This window comes from Salmo trutta, chromosome 7 (assembly GCF_901001165.1).
Source record: "Salmo trutta chromosome 7, fSalTru1.1, whole genome shotgun sequence".
NCBI lineage: Eukaryota > Metazoa > Chordata > Actinopteri > Salmoniformes > Salmonidae > Salmo > Salmo trutta.
In genome coordinates, this window is record NC_042963.1 from 49,327,058 (window position 1) to 49,342,667 (window position 15,610).

At 44.1% G+C, this 15,610-nt stretch overlaps 1 protein-coding gene across 1 annotated transcript in view; it reads right to left on the reverse strand.

Moving 5' to 3' along the window:
• Positions 1-12,437, reverse strand: part of LOC115197596 (transmembrane protein 263-like) — a 42,724-nt gene extending 30,287 nt beyond the window's left edge. The window contains exons 1-2 of the mRNA XM_029759258.1: positions 12,218-12,437; positions 11,382-11,490 (exon numbers count right to left, since the gene is read on the reverse strand). Of these exons, the coding sequence (XP_029615118.1) occupies positions 11,382-11,490; positions 12,218-12,223 (115 nt within the window). The 5' untranslated portion in view covers positions 12,224-12,437. The remainder of the gene's footprint in view (positions 1-11,381; positions 11,491-12,217) is intronic.
• Positions 12,438-15,610: the final 3,173 nt, after the last annotated feature.

A 15,610-nucleotide genomic window follows, 5' to 3' on the forward strand; every position in this document is an offset into this window, starting at 1 on the left:
ACTCGTCCTGGCTGGATGCCCATCCTAGCACGGCATGTGCTGGGCATGTCCACCGGACGCACTGGGCTGTGCGGGCGCACTGGCGACACAGCGCGCAACTCTGCATACCATGGCTTGGTGCGGGGAGCAGGGACGGGCCGGACAGGACTGGGGACACGCACCGTGGGCTTGGTGCGGGGAACAGGAACGGGCCAGACAGGACTGTGAACACGCACTGGTGACCTGAAGCGTGGAGCCGGTTTAGCCACTCGTCCTGGCTGGATGCCCATCCTAGCACGGCATGTGCTGGGCATGTCCACCGGACGCACCGGGCTGTGCGGGCGCACTGGCGACACAGCACGCAACTCAGCATACCATGGCTCCTCCTCCAGATCTTCCCTCTGCAGGTCCTCAATCAAACGCCTCATCTCCTTCTCTTCCTCCGCCGTCATCCCCCACGAGAGCAGTGGTCTGGGCTCTTCCTCTGCCCTTCCGGACCACCCCATTAGCCCCCCCAAAAAATTTTCTTGGGGCTGTTTTCCGGGCCTCCTCGACCGCCGCCTGCGACTCCGTCTACCGGCTGGCTTTTCCTCCTCGACCTGGGAGTCCGTCCGCCAGGGTCCTTTCCCCGACATGATCTCCTCCCAGGTCCAGAACTCCTTTCCCTCGCGAGCCCATCTCTCGCGCTCCTTTTCCTCCCGCTGCTTGGTCCTGGTTCGGTGGGTTGTTCTGTAACGTTTGTCGTCGGGAGACGAGGAAGCGGACCAAAACGCAGCTGGGAGCGAATACATGTTTATTTAACACACTAGAATTAAACATGTACACAAAATCAAGTAAGAACTGCCAATACGTTACGTGCTCAAATAACAGAGGCAACAACCCACAAACATCGTGGGGGAAAAGGAACTTAAATGTGATTCCCAATCAGACTTCACAAGCGACAGCTGTCTGATTGGGAAATCACCGAGCCCAACATAGAAATAAAACACAAAGAAAGGCTATAACCAAAACATAGAAAATAAAGCATAGAAATGCCACACCCTGACCAAAATAGCAGGGTTCACCTGGTCAGGGCGTGACAACACCATGCTCAACCATACGATCAGCAAGACTCTCTTCTTTAAGAAGTACACCATGCTCAACCATACGATCAACAAGACTCTCTTCTTTAAGAAATACACCATGCTCAACCATCCAATCAACAAGACTCTCTTCTTTAAGAAAAACCAACACCGCTTTATTCATCCGCGACGCATAAGCAACATTCTCATATCCTACCTTCTCTCCCACGGCGACCAGAAACTCCTCCACGGTGACAGTAGCTTCAGTAACACACCTGAAGCCGTGCCGAAGTGACAGGGACGGCGTCCCCATGTGGGTTGCCATCCCCACCAAAGCCAGGGCAATTCCAACAAGAAATGCAATATACCTAGTTCTATCACAAAAACATTTAATAATGATAACCTTAATCATGCCTTGAAAAAGGAAAACCACACAGAAAAGGAAAGCAAAAAAGAAGGCAATCTAACTCCACATCAAACACTCAGACCCCCCCAAAAAACTCACAGCATGCACTGAGAGAGAGAGACAGAGACACAAAAAGAGAGACGGAGAGAGACAGAGACCGAGAGCGAGAGAGACAGACAAAGAAAGAGAGCAAGAGACAGAGAAAGAGTCAGAGAGAGAGAGAGATACAGAATTAGAGACAGAGCCAGACAAAGAGAGAGAGACACAAACAGAGACAGAAAGAGAGAGACAAACAGAGACAGAGAAAGAGAGAGACCGAGAAAGAAAGAGAGAGATAGAGAGAGACAGAGAAAGAGAGACAGAAAGACAGAGACAGAGAGGCCGAAAAAGAGAGAAAGAGAGAGACAGCGAGAGAGACAGAAAGAGAGAGAGAGACAGAGAAGAGAGAGAGAGACAGAAAGAGTGAGACAGAGAGTGAGACAGGGAAAGAGAGAGAAAGACAGAGACAGAGAGAGAGGCCGAAAAAGAGAGAAAGAGAGAGAAAGAGAGAGACAGCGAGAGAGACAGAAAGAGAGAGAGAGACAGACAGAGAAAGAGAGACAGAGAAGAGACAGACAGAGACAGAAAGAGACAGACAAAGAGAGTGACAGAGACAGAGAAAGAGAGCGACAGAGAGAGAGACAGAGAAAGAAACAGACCGAGAAAGACAGAAAGAAAGAGCGAGAGAGAGAGAAAGTAAGAGAGAGAGAGAGAGACAGACAGACAAACAGAGAGAGAGAGAGAAAGAAAGAGACAGAGAGAGACAGAGAGAGAGAAAGAGAGAGAGAGAAAGACACAGAGAAAGAGAGCGAGACAATCAGAGAAAGAGAGAGAGAGAAAGACCGAGAACAAGAGAAAGAGAGAGAGACAGTGACAGAGAAAGAGAGAGTGAGAGACAGAGACAGAGACAATAGTAGGCAGACAGCTTCCTTTGATCATGTCGGAGATGAAAGCTGATCTGGTGATTTAACTGATCAATAAGTAATTATGATCAATAAGTAATCACTACGTGCAGCACACTGCATAATGCAGTAAGGTACACCTGGAGGTTTCAATGGGAAGGTGAGAGGTCAGAGGTTACAGGTAAAGATTATTTTCAATACTTCAACACACAAAGGCATGTGGTGTTGGGTTGTCTTGGAGCCCTGGGAGCTTACAGCGAAAGCTGTGCTTTAATCTGAGCCAAGGTTCTCTATCCTCTGTCTACTCTGTCCTTGTGCTACGGCCATATGGCAGAACAGAAGACACAGGAAGTATTGAAAAGGAAAGGTGAACTGTGAAGCAGTAAAGCAACTTTTGACAGGTTGGTTGATGACTATGCTTGTAGCGTGTCTCTCTGACCAATCCCTTGTGTCACTGGAAACCAAAGAGGACCAAAGTGAAAGCTGTGCTCCGCTCTCATCTAAGCCAAGGCTCTCTCTCCTACACTGGTTGTCCTTGTGATCTGGCCAGATGGCAGGAGATACAGCAGGATTCAGAAGTGAAGGCATTGTCAACTACAGAACAGTTACTTGGTACACGTTGGTTGGTGGTAATGCTTGTAGTATCTCTGAAGACTAGCATCCCCTTGTGTCCCCAGAAAACCAAAGAGGGACAAAGCTCTGAGTTCCATTTTCCTCTGCAACCATCAATTATTTTATTCAATATCCATGCACCCGGGGCAGACGAGGAATGTGACTTTAATTCCTGAGTAGCTGAGCCAGCTTAGGACCAGACAGATGAGTTAGGCAGAGTTAGGCCAGTTTCGGTCATTTCTCCACCCAACACAGGAAATACTCGCAGATGCTTGTATTGTCATAAACATTGTGTTAGACCAGCAACAGAAGGTAAATATTACATCTAGATTTGGCTAGATTAACCCCTGATTCCTTGTGCTACAAAAGGTAGGCTAACTACTGTGGGTTTCAGAGAGAGATAAGGTTGAGAGAAGGAGACAAGAGAGAGAGATGGGAGAGAGGTGGGAGAGAGGTAGGAGAGAGGTAGGAGAGAGATGGGACAGACATGGGCCAATAAAGTAATGAAGTGTCATAATTTGCCAGCACAGATGGCAGACTTGGCGCCTTGCTGATTTTCATTGTTCTTGCAGAAAGACTGCTATAGAGAGACTGTCAGTCCTTTGAACACAGCAGCAGTGAGGAAGGAGAGTTGTTCTCTCAACCTGTCAGCCCTACCACATTATCAATGTATGCCTTCTGACAGAAACGTGCTGATAAGGCAAAATAACACGCTGTGGAAAATAATTGGATATGAACATCCACAACACAAACAGCTCACTTTTCTTCATCTAAATTGCTCATACTTGACAAGTAGACATTCTCTCTCTCTCTCTCTCTGTCTCTCTCTCTCTCTCTGTCTCTCTGTCTCCCTCTCTCTCTGTCTCTCTCTCTGTCTCTCTCTCTGTCTCTCTCTCTCTCCCTGTCTCTCTCTCTGTCTCTCTAAGAGACAGCAAATGTTGTTTTCATCATTTTGTTCAAATGCCTCCTCGCTTGCTCCTGTCTGAATGTATCCTCTAGCAAGCCTCCCAGAGGAGGATTTAGTTTACAGTAACACAGAGATGTGAACAACCATTCAGGGGATGTCTTTAATAAAAATACATCTATGCAGTCAAATGGGATATACACACATTGATCAAATATTCTCCTGTATTTCTGTTTCATGACAAACCATGGCGTAGTTGTGTTCCATCCCTGGGATAATACTATCTATATTCTCAAATCTTTAGTAGGCCTATCATATACGCTTGTATGCCAATGGTGTGATCCACACTTGAATGGGTGAGTGATATTGTCAGACCAGTGATGTTGATCGTGACTGATGGACTGTGATAGACTGTGGAGCTTTCTCCCAGTCAGACCAGTGATGTTGATCGTGACTGATGGACTGTGATAGACTGTGGAGCTTTCTCCCAGTCAGACCAGTGATGTTGATCGTGACTGATGGACTGTGATAGACTGTGGAGCTTTCTCCCAGTCAGACCAGTGATGTTGATCGTGACTGATGGACTGTGATAGACTGTGGAGCTTTCTCCCAGTCAGACCAGTGATGTTGATCGTGACTGATGGACTGTGATAGACTGTGGAGCTTTGTCCTCAACCAACAGTTTGGCACCTCAGAATCACGGTGCATTTTGTGGCCAAATGACCATTTCCACTGAGCCGACAACGCATCGAAGTGACACAAATTTGAAGCGAGGTCTTCCTGGAAGCAGGCAGACACGGGCTGAATTTGAAATGGCACCCTATTCCCTAGACTGTATGTAGTGCACTTCCTAGGCCCTACACAGGCACTACATACAGTGTAGGAAATAGGGTGTGTGTGTGTGTGTGTTTCCTGCTCATTAAACACAGAATGGTCATCTTCCCCCTGACTCCTCGCAGGAGGGCTTTCCTGGAGATGGACGGACGGACGGACACACACACACACACACACACACACACACACACACACACACACACACACACACACACACACACACACACTTCACGGTGTTGGAGATGGATACATTTACAGCAGCCTGAGAAGTATAAACAACAACATAACTCATAGCCCCTCCATTACAAGCCACAGTGATAGGCTTCTGTTTGATTATATTAGTAGGATAAAACTCTAATGGCTCTATCGTTTCAAAATACTGATGACAATCATGGAAAGCATGATGTCGTTTAAAGCACACTGCTGCCCTGATTAATACGGTGTAACCTCACAGAGCCACACAATTTGATCACCCTGTAGCAGGATAACTTTCCTGCTATGTACAATATTTGAGTTTTAAAAAGGCTTCTGAAGTTTGTAATTTCCACTTTGAAATGTCAGACATGATGTATCAACCCCTACAGAAATGTCCCCTAATAATCATCATCTACATAACAATTAACTTTTCCTGTTTCTGCAGGATTATTTTCCTGCTGTAGCAAACTAGCTCAAATGAAGATCTTACATGATGTCTGGGATCGGGTCACACAGAAGACTGGAGCTGGGAAGTGTTCTCCTTCTAATGAAAAGCTAGGCAGAGACACAGGTGGACAGGCTGTTGGGATAGGACTTGGGGGGAGTAGCACGCACACGCACGCACACGCACACGCACACACACACACACACACACACACGCACACACACAGTGTCTGGCTGAGAGTTCAGCTGTGTGATAGTCCATCCATCACAGTTACTCTGAACATCACCGTCTTCCCCTGATGTGTACTGGACCTGTCAGCATGATGGAGCAGCCTACACCGCGCCACAAAACACAACAGGACAAACAGGGAGGAAAAGTCGATCAAACTTCATTTGGTTCTATTAATAACTCGCAACAGATGGAAATCTAGCCGATACCCGCTGGAGAAACTTTGGTAAGAAGTTATGACAAAGAACAAACAAGCCCTGTCTTTTAGGCTGTTCTGATGTTGTAGTGGTTTGGAAGGGATGTGAAAGACGTGTTGTAGTGGTTTGGAAGGGATGTGAAAGACGTGTTGTAGTGGTTTGGAAGGGATGTGAAGGATGTGTTGTAGTGGTTTGGAAGGGATGTGAAGGACGTGTTGTAGTGGTTTGGAAGGGATGTGAAGGACGTGTTGTAGTGGTTTGGAAGGGATGTGAAGGACGTGTTGTAGTGGTTTGGAAGGGATGTGAAGGACGTGTTGTAGTGGTTTGGAAGGGATGTGAAGGACGTGTTGTAGTGGTTTGGAAGGGATGTGAAGGACGTGTTGTAGTGGTTTGGAAGGGATGTGAAGGACGTGTTGTAGTGGTTTGGAAGGGATGTGAAGGTCGTGTTGTAGTGGTTTGGAAGGGATGTGAAGGTCGTGTTGTAGTGGTTTGGAAGGGATGTGAAGGACGTGTTGTAGTGGTTTGGAAGGGATGTGAAGGACGTGTTGTAGTGGTTTGGAAGGGATGTGAAGGACGTGTTGTAGTGGTTTGGAAGGGATGTGAAGGTCGTGTTGTAGTGGTTTGGAAGGGATGTGAAGTACGTGTTGTAGTGGTTTGGAAGGGATGTGAAGGACGTGTTGTAGTGGTTTGGAAGGGATGTGAAGGACGTGTTGTAGTGGTTTGGAAGGGATGTGAAGGTTGTGTTGTAGTGGTTTGGAAGGGATGTGAAGGTTGTGTTGTAGTGGTTTGGAAGGGATGTGAAGGATGTGTTGTAGTGGTTTGGAAGGGATGTGAAGGACGTGTTGTAGTGGTTTGGAAGGGATGTGACGGTCGTGCTGTAGTGGTTTGGAAGGGATGTGAAAGTCGTGTTGTAGTGGTTTGGAAGGGATGTGACGGTCGTGCTGTAGTGGTTTGGAAGGGATGTGAAGGACGTGTTGTAGTGGTTTCTACTGAGGATGTGTGACTGTCATTTGAATGACTGTTTCAAGTAGCTATGTAATTAATTGACGATTTATTTCTGATGGGTACAGTACTCATACTGCAGGTGAACATAATGGCAAGTAAATAGACATCTCCTAACTTCACATCCCACATTATCTATAGGATGGAGTCCTTGAGCTGCACTGAACGATATAATTGGTCAATTAAATGTATTTAATGCCTGACATGGTTATCGTTCACAATCGCATCCAATAAAAAACGAATAGAAAAAAACAACAACTAGGCCTATTCAATCTGGTACAGTATGCAATACAATGGCCACCCACTGGAACTAATCAACCTTTCTATGATTGAAAAGTAAGCATAGAAGGCATGCCCAGTAGAACAGATGGGTTCTAGGGACACAGTACACTGGCTGACTGATGCTGATTCTGTGAACATGGGCACAGCATATCCTTTTGGGCATTTTCTCTTTTAATCCTGTTTGTTTAGGTTACAGAGAACACAGATTTGTACTGGGTCTTAGACTAGCTCTCAACTGCAGCTGGGTAAAATGAAGAACTACTAAAGTAGAAAATTACTTTAAGTTCCTCTCCTCTTATGAAAGACTTACACATACCTCTCTGACAAGATGGTGATGAAAAATAAATTAATTTAAACTCTTGTAGACTGATAACGACAACTGACTCCATGCTGGGAAATTGTCAAAAGCAGAATTTTATAGGATGTAAAACACTTAACATTCACATAGGCTATTCAGAGAGGAAACTATTGGGATAGGGATGAAATGCAACCTAGTTATTTTACCAGACATCAGATACACGCAATTAAAATAACCATACCAAGCTCATACCAACTGGCATGCAATACAATAGTTTCAACGTGGGATGAAAAGCCCAAAAGCAGCACAATGCCCTAATATAGCCTGATCACCAGATATACTGTAATAACTTCACATTCTGGCAATGCCTTTATAAATTATAGCAACATATTGTTTCAAATATACAGCAGTGATACTTTGGTGAATCAGATTGCAGCTATTTCCAGTCCTTGACCAAAAATTGGGTTTGTTTGTTTCCAGAAAGAGAATTACCATAAATGAGTTGCTTTGTAGTGTCCACAAATGACATTAAAAAAGAGAGAGGCATAAAAACAGTTTTCTCAAAGAGAAGATGAAGGCAGAGTTTATATCTGTATTCTGTTTCATGTTTCCTAAAATGTACTGACAGACCTCAATTACCTCGACACTGGTGCTCCCGCACATTGACTCTGTACCGGTACCCCCTGTATATAGCCTCCACATTGACTCTGTACTGGTACCCCCTGTATATAACCTCCACATTGACTCTGTACCGGTACCCCCTGTATATAGCCTCCACATTGACTCTGTACCGGTACCCCCTGTATATAGCCTCCACATTGACTCTGTACCGGTACCCCTGTATATAACCTCCACATTGACTCTGTACCGGTACCCCCTGTATATAACCTCCACATTGACTCTGTACCGGTACCCCCTGTATATAACCTCCACATTGACTCTGTACCGTAATACCCTGTATATAGCCTCCACATTGACTCTGTACCGGTACCCCCTGTATATCACCCCACTATTGTTATTTACTGCTGCTCTTTAATTATTTGTTATTTTTATCTCTTACCTTTTTTTTAAGGTATTTTCTTAAAACTACATTGTTGGTTAAGGGCTTGTAAGTAAGCATGTCACTGTATTCGTCGCATGTGACAAATAACATTTTACTTGATGCTTTCTTTACACATGGGACTAGGAGTTAGGTGAGTTAGGCCTACATTTCTTTCCACTGAAGTTGGATATTGACAGGCACAATTAGGCCTAGATCTGATTAATGTAATGTGTTGGGAGGAAAGTGTGGAAAGTGGAAGGCCTTAGCGTGAAAGACAGATGTATGAATGTCTTCATCTTAACAGCAGACCTGGGTTGAAATACTATTTGATTATTTAAAATACACTGCTCAAAAAATAAAGGGAACACTAAAATAACACATCCTAGATCTGAATGAAAGAAATAATCTTATTAAATACTTTTTTCTTTACATAGTTGAATGTGCTGACAACAAAATCACACAAAAATAATCAATGGAAATCCAATTTATCAACCCATGGAGGTCTGGATTTGGAGTCACACTCAAAATTAAAGTGGAAAACCACACTACAGGCTGATCCAACTTTGATATAATGTCCTTAAAACAAGTCAAAATGAGGCTCAGTAGTGTGTGTGGCCTCCATGTGCCTGTATGACCTCCCTACAATGCCTGGGCATGCTCCTGATGAGGTGGCGTATGGTCTCCTGAGGGATCTCCTCCCAGACCTGGACTAAAGCATCCGCCAACTCCTGGACAGTCTGTGGTGCAACGTGGCGTTGGTGGATGGAGCGAGACATGATGTCCAGATGTGCTCAATTGGATTCAGGTCTGGGGAACGGGCGGGCCAGTCCATACCATCAATGCCTTCCTCTTGCAGGAACTGCTGACACACTCCAGCCACATGAGGTCTAGCATTGTCTTGCATTAGGAGGAACCCAGGTCCAACCGCACCAGCATATGGTCTCACAAGGGGTCTGAGGATCTCATCTCGGTACCTAATGGCAGTCAGGCTACCTCTGGCGAGCACATGGAGGGCTGTGCGACCCCCCAAAGAAATGCCACCCCACACCATGACTGACCCACCGCCAAACTGGTCATGCTGGAGGATGTTGCAGGCAGCAGAATGTTCTCCACGGCGTCTCCAGACTGTCACATGTGCTCAGTGTGAACCTGCTTTCATCTGTGAAGAGCACAGGGCGCCAGTGGCGAATTTGCCAATCTTTGTGTTCTCTGGCAAATGCCAAATGTCCTGCACGGTGTTGGGCTGTAAGCACAACCCCCGCCTGTGGATGTCGGGCCCTCATACCACCCTCATGGAGTCTGTTTCTGACCGTTTGAGCAGACACATGCACATTTGTGGCCTGCTGGAGGTCATTTTGCAGGGCTCTGGCAGTGCTCCTCCTGCTCCTCCTTGCACAAAGGCGGAGGTAGCGGTCCTGCTGCTGGGTTGTTGCCCTCCTACGGCCTCCTCCACGTCTCCTGATGTACTGGCCTGTCTCCTGGTAGCGCCTCCATGCTCTGGACACTACGCTGACAGACACAGCAAACCTTCTTGCCACAGCTCGCATTGATGTGCCATCCTGGATGAGCTGCACTACCTGAGCCACTTGTGTGGGTTGTAGACTCCGTCTCATGCTACCACTAGAGTGAAAGCACCGCCAGCATTCAAAAGTGACCAAAACATCAGCCAGGAAGCATAGGAACTGAGAAGTGGTCTGTGGTTATCACCTGCAGAACCACTCCTTTATTGGGGGTGTCTTGCTAATTGCCTATAATTTCCACCTGTTGTCTATTCCATTTGCACAACAGCATGTGAAATTTATTGTCAATCAGTGTTGCTTCCTAAGTGGACAGTTTGATTTCACAGAAGTGTGATTGACTTGGAGTTACATTGTGTTGTTTAAGTGTTCCCTTTATTTTTTTGAGCAGTATACTTCACCTGCTTGAATGCGCTATCCTGGCACAATTGAACTAATAGAATAGTTGGAAAAGTGCAAACCCCATCTGGCACTCCAGGCAGACTAAAGCCAATGATAAAAGTTTCTAAAGATATGGAATAGTTTCTGATTTGAAATAGTATTTGAACCCAACAATAGCCTGTATCAGAAGATCTGGAATAATTATGAGTCAGTTAGTTGATCATGATTTCACTCATTTACATACAGTTCTGTTTGTCCCAAATAAAACCCTATTCCCTACATAGTGCACTACTTTTGACTGGCGCCCATAGGGCTCTGGTCAAATGTAGTGCACTATATAGGGAATAGGATGCCCTTTGGGATTCAAGCCTGTGTCTTGAAGAAATGAAATATCTCATTATCCCCACCAGACAGATAGCAATCGCCTCATATAATTTTATTTTAGAGCAGCCTCGTCTTATGCGAATTGGCATACAAGGTTGTAGTGCAGAATAATTGGTTGAATTAAATGTAGCATTTACTCTGAAGTAATGTCCAATAACCTTACATTTTAGCCTGTCTAAGCACGGCAAATCACAGATAGAGCCTAGGTCTTGGGATATGGCTTCACTACCACCTACTGTTTCTATGTTGTTGCATGTTAAATGATGATCAAAACCTTCTGTTGGCCAATATGCCCCTCTGCTGGCCGTTAGGCTGTACTGCATCATCAGATATACTGCATCATCAGACACGATCATGAGGCGAATGACTTGACTATTTCTGAACGACGGATGCACGCCCTCTCAGAGCAAATACAAACTGCTGTTACAGTGGTTTCTGAGTGGACATTAATTCTTGTAATCTATATTTCTATAAGATCATGGTGCAAGGAAACCAAGACATCCACATCAGAGAACGTTGGATATAAATTATATCCCATGTTGATTAATGTTCATTGCAATGGACTCATCAGACACAAACACAAAAAAATACGTTTCAATGTTAAAGCCCTTTTCAGTAGTTAGTTTGAATCGAAACTCCGATATATCTGATTAATTAGAGAGCATGATCGTACCTTCAGGAGGTTCTTCACGTAGATAAGGAGGAATCTCCTCGTTGTTGGAGTTGTCTACTGATGTTGAACTGCTACTGGCTTCCTCCACCACCTCATTTTCATCAGGAACCTACAGGACAAGTCAGTGTGAGAACTGCATCCACATAGGCCTAACTGAATAAATAATATCATATTGGGCTATTATATCTCATATAGGTAGTTGCATTTCGTAGTTTAAATGAGGACATCATGCATGATAACATAATAATAATCTCATGCAGTGTGCCTATGTTGATCAATAGTGCAGGGATCAAATAAATACATTGAGAATAAAGAAAGTAAAACAAAAACAAAAAAGCTTAAAATGAAAACGTTATGTTTGATCTAGAGAATTGAGAATAATAGAATATAAACTGTGATCCTAATCCTATTACATTGACACACTCATAATTGGCCCGACAATAAAGACAGCAGCAATACTGTTACAGTATCATGTCAAAGTGGCTGCTGTGTATCACGTGTCTGTAACACACGAACACAAAGTAATCAGCAACATGTTCTGCAGCAGTGAGGTCGCTACATACGTAGCAAACAAACAATAACTTGTTTTCACTGAAAGAGCATCACAGTGGGCTGGCTATTAAGGGGGAGGAACACGAGTGATGTTCACGGTGTTCATTTTCCTGTATGACACCAGCATTGTACACTACCTGAAACGTCTGTCATACAATTGCAATAAAAACACTTTTTATTTTTCTTGAATGCGAAAATGTGAGATTGCTACCAAAGACGTGCATTTCAAAAGCGTAGCTAACGGTACGATTACAACAAAAACATAATCCCCCCCATATACTCACTTTCATCTTTTGCTAGAAGCAGAAGACTGATCTCTTTCTGAACACTGTCAATTCCGCCACACAAGTAAAATTGGCTAATAAATGTGGAGCATGAAACACAAAATGTGTTAAAATAAACATATAACGAGAATCAGAGTTCCGTTTAGCTAAAATGTGCAGTGTTTTGCTGTCAAAATGTAACCGGAAGTGACGCTTGGGATGTTTACGGAATTCTTCTGTAACCTGCTGTAATGGTGATTTTCAGTCGGAAGGGGATAGCATCGAGTCAAATGATTCAATGAGGAGCAGCAGCAGCATATTGGTTCAGCTTTAGGCACTTTTAGGTGACTGACTATAGAAAAGACAAATAAATAAAAAATAAATGAGGAATCGTATCAGGTGCAAAATAGGTGGTATCTATTTACAGTGAAGGTGATAGAGAAGACTAGATCCAGAGATGTAGGTTATTTACACAATTAAGAAATGGCGAAAATTGATAGTTGTTAAATACTTGAAAAACGAATGTTAACGTAGGCTTACTTGGCCAAATTTTATATAGCAATACTCCTCTCAAGCACAAAAGGCAAAATGCCTACTGGCCTATACACTATATCACCAAAAGTATGTGGACACCCCTTCAAATTCGTGGATTTGGTTATTTCAGCCACACCCACTGCTGACAGGTGTATAAAATCGAGCACACAGCCATGCAATCTCCGTAGACAAACACTGGCAGCAGAATGGCCTGTATTGAAGAGTGCAGTGACTTTCAACGATGCCACCTTTCCAACACTTTCTTAGAGCTCTGACTTTCAGACCTGAAAATCACTGACGTTATGATTTGACCACATTTTTTTCCAGAGTTCCCTAGTTGTCTTGAAAGCACTACGTTTCACCACTGACCTTTAACCTTTTAAACCAAAAGATGACAACAAATACATGTTTGACAATTATAACCTTATCAATATGGAGAATGTAGTTAATTTATTTGACCATATTTCAATGTTAAGCAAACTAGCTAACTTTATTATTAGCAATTTTAGCAAGATGAATTGTTCCAAGGCACCTCAACACATTCATGTCGGACTTATGACTTTCCACTTCCCAGTGGAAGCCACCCTAAGGTAGGCCTAGACCTCTGTAACCCCATGGCTGGAAGCCACCCTACGGTAGGCCTAGACCTCTGTAACCCCATGGCTGGAAGCCACCCTACGGTAGGCCTAGACCTCTGTAACCCCATGGCTGGAAGCCACCCTAAGGTAGGCCTAGACCTCTGTAACCCCATGGCTGGAAGCCACCCTAAGGTAGGCCTAGACCTCTGTAACCCCATGGCTGCGTTTACAAAGGCACCCTAATTCTTTTTCCAACTAATTGGTATTTTGGCCAATCAGATCAGCTATTTTGTTAATAATTGGGCAATATATCAGAATTGGGTACCTTTGTAAATATAGCCCATGTTATCTCAAAAGCAGCTCTCCTTGAATAAGGAGCACGTGTCAGACTTGCCAATTCATAGACGGTAAGGTTAAACATATAACATCTATTCATGAACCTGTCTGCTGCCTGGGGCAAATGCACCAATGCTGTCCCAAAGCTTACTCTAAATGTCAATACACGTCACTTGCGATACGTTTTTAGAAACATTTGGAATTTAACTTTCACATCATCACGAACAAAAGAAAAAAATGAAAGGTTAAATTACTACACACCTTTATAGGGTTATGGTTATTACAGGGCCATATTTCCATGTAACAGCACATGTTTACAGAAGACAAAGGTGACCATGTGATCTAATTAGCTATTGGAGCGTCTCCTAACCCCTTGAAGAAGGACCCCAGCATAGTGTTGTAACTGAAAAATACTGTCGGCTGCAATTTGTGTTAAAACTGTTTAAACAGTAATTGTTTATTTTGCGTTTGTGTGATGTGAAAGTAGAGGGAATTATTTTTCCAAAACGTTTCTACAGTAAATGCTAAAACAGTGTTGGATTGTAATTCAACGTGATCAAGACAAAGGAGATGATTGTGGACTACAGGAAAAAGCGGACCGAGCACACCCCCATTCTCATTGACGGGGCTGTAGTGGGGCAGGTTGAGAGCTTCAAGTTCCTTGGTGTCCACATCACCAACAAACTAACATGGTCCAAGCACACCAAGACAGTCGTGAAGAAGGCACGCCAAAACCTATTCCCCCTCAGGAACAACGTCATGGAAAATATAAATCTAGCTGTTTTTTCTATACATCGGCAGGCCATTAAGTTGCCATTAAGTACGACAAAAGCTATTCCCCCTCAGGAGACTGAAAATATTTGGCATGGGTCCTCAGATCCTTAAAAGGTTCTACAGCTGCACCATCGAGGGCATCCTGACAGGTTGCATCACTGCCTGGTATGGCAACTGCTCGGCCTCCGACCGCAAGGCACTACAGAGGGTAGTGCGAACGGCCCAGTACATCACTGGGGCCAAGCTTCCTACCATCCAGGACCTCTATACCAGGCGGTGTCAGAGGAAGGCCCTTAAAATTGTCAAAGACTCCAGCCACCCAAGTCATAGACTGTTCTCTCTGCTACCGCACGGCAAGCGGTACCGGAGCGCTTTTGCATTGCCCCCCCTCTTTTACACCACTGCTACTCTCTGTTGTTATCATCTATGCATAGTCACTTTAATAACACTACCTACATGTACATATTACCTCAACTAACTGGTGCCCCCGCACATTGACTCTGTACCTGTACCCCCCTGTATATAGGCTCGCTATTGTTATTTTACTGCTGCTCTTTAATTACTTGTTCCTTTTATTTCTTATTCTTATCCGTATTTTTTAAAACTGCATTGTTGACTAGGGGCTCGTAAGTAAGCATTTCACTGTAAGGTCTACACCTGTTGTATTTGGCCCAATGTGACTAATACAATTTTATTTGATTTGATTTAGTTCACATGGAGCTGTCTGTGGTCCTTACCATCAGCTGAGAACCCAAGAGGGTTCTGTAGGCCGCCTTGGGTTCTCGAGAGTTGGAGTCGGACATCCCAAAAGGACCTACCCTGACCTGGCATAAACGATAACAAGGTATTTGATATAGGCTAGTAACAATCATACTTCAGAAACCATAACAAGGTATTTGATATAGGCTAGTAACAATCACACTTCAGAAACCATAACAAGGTATTCGATATAGGCTAGTAACAATCACACTTCAGAAACCATAACAAGGTATTCGATATAGGTTAGAGACAATCACACTACAGAAACCATAACAAGGTATTCGATATAGGCTAGTGAGAATCACACTTCAGAAACCATAACAAGGTATTCGATATAGGGTAGTGACAATCACACTTCAGAAACCATTACAAGGTATTCGATATAGGCTAGTGAGAATCACACTTCAGAAACCATAACAAGCTATTCGATATA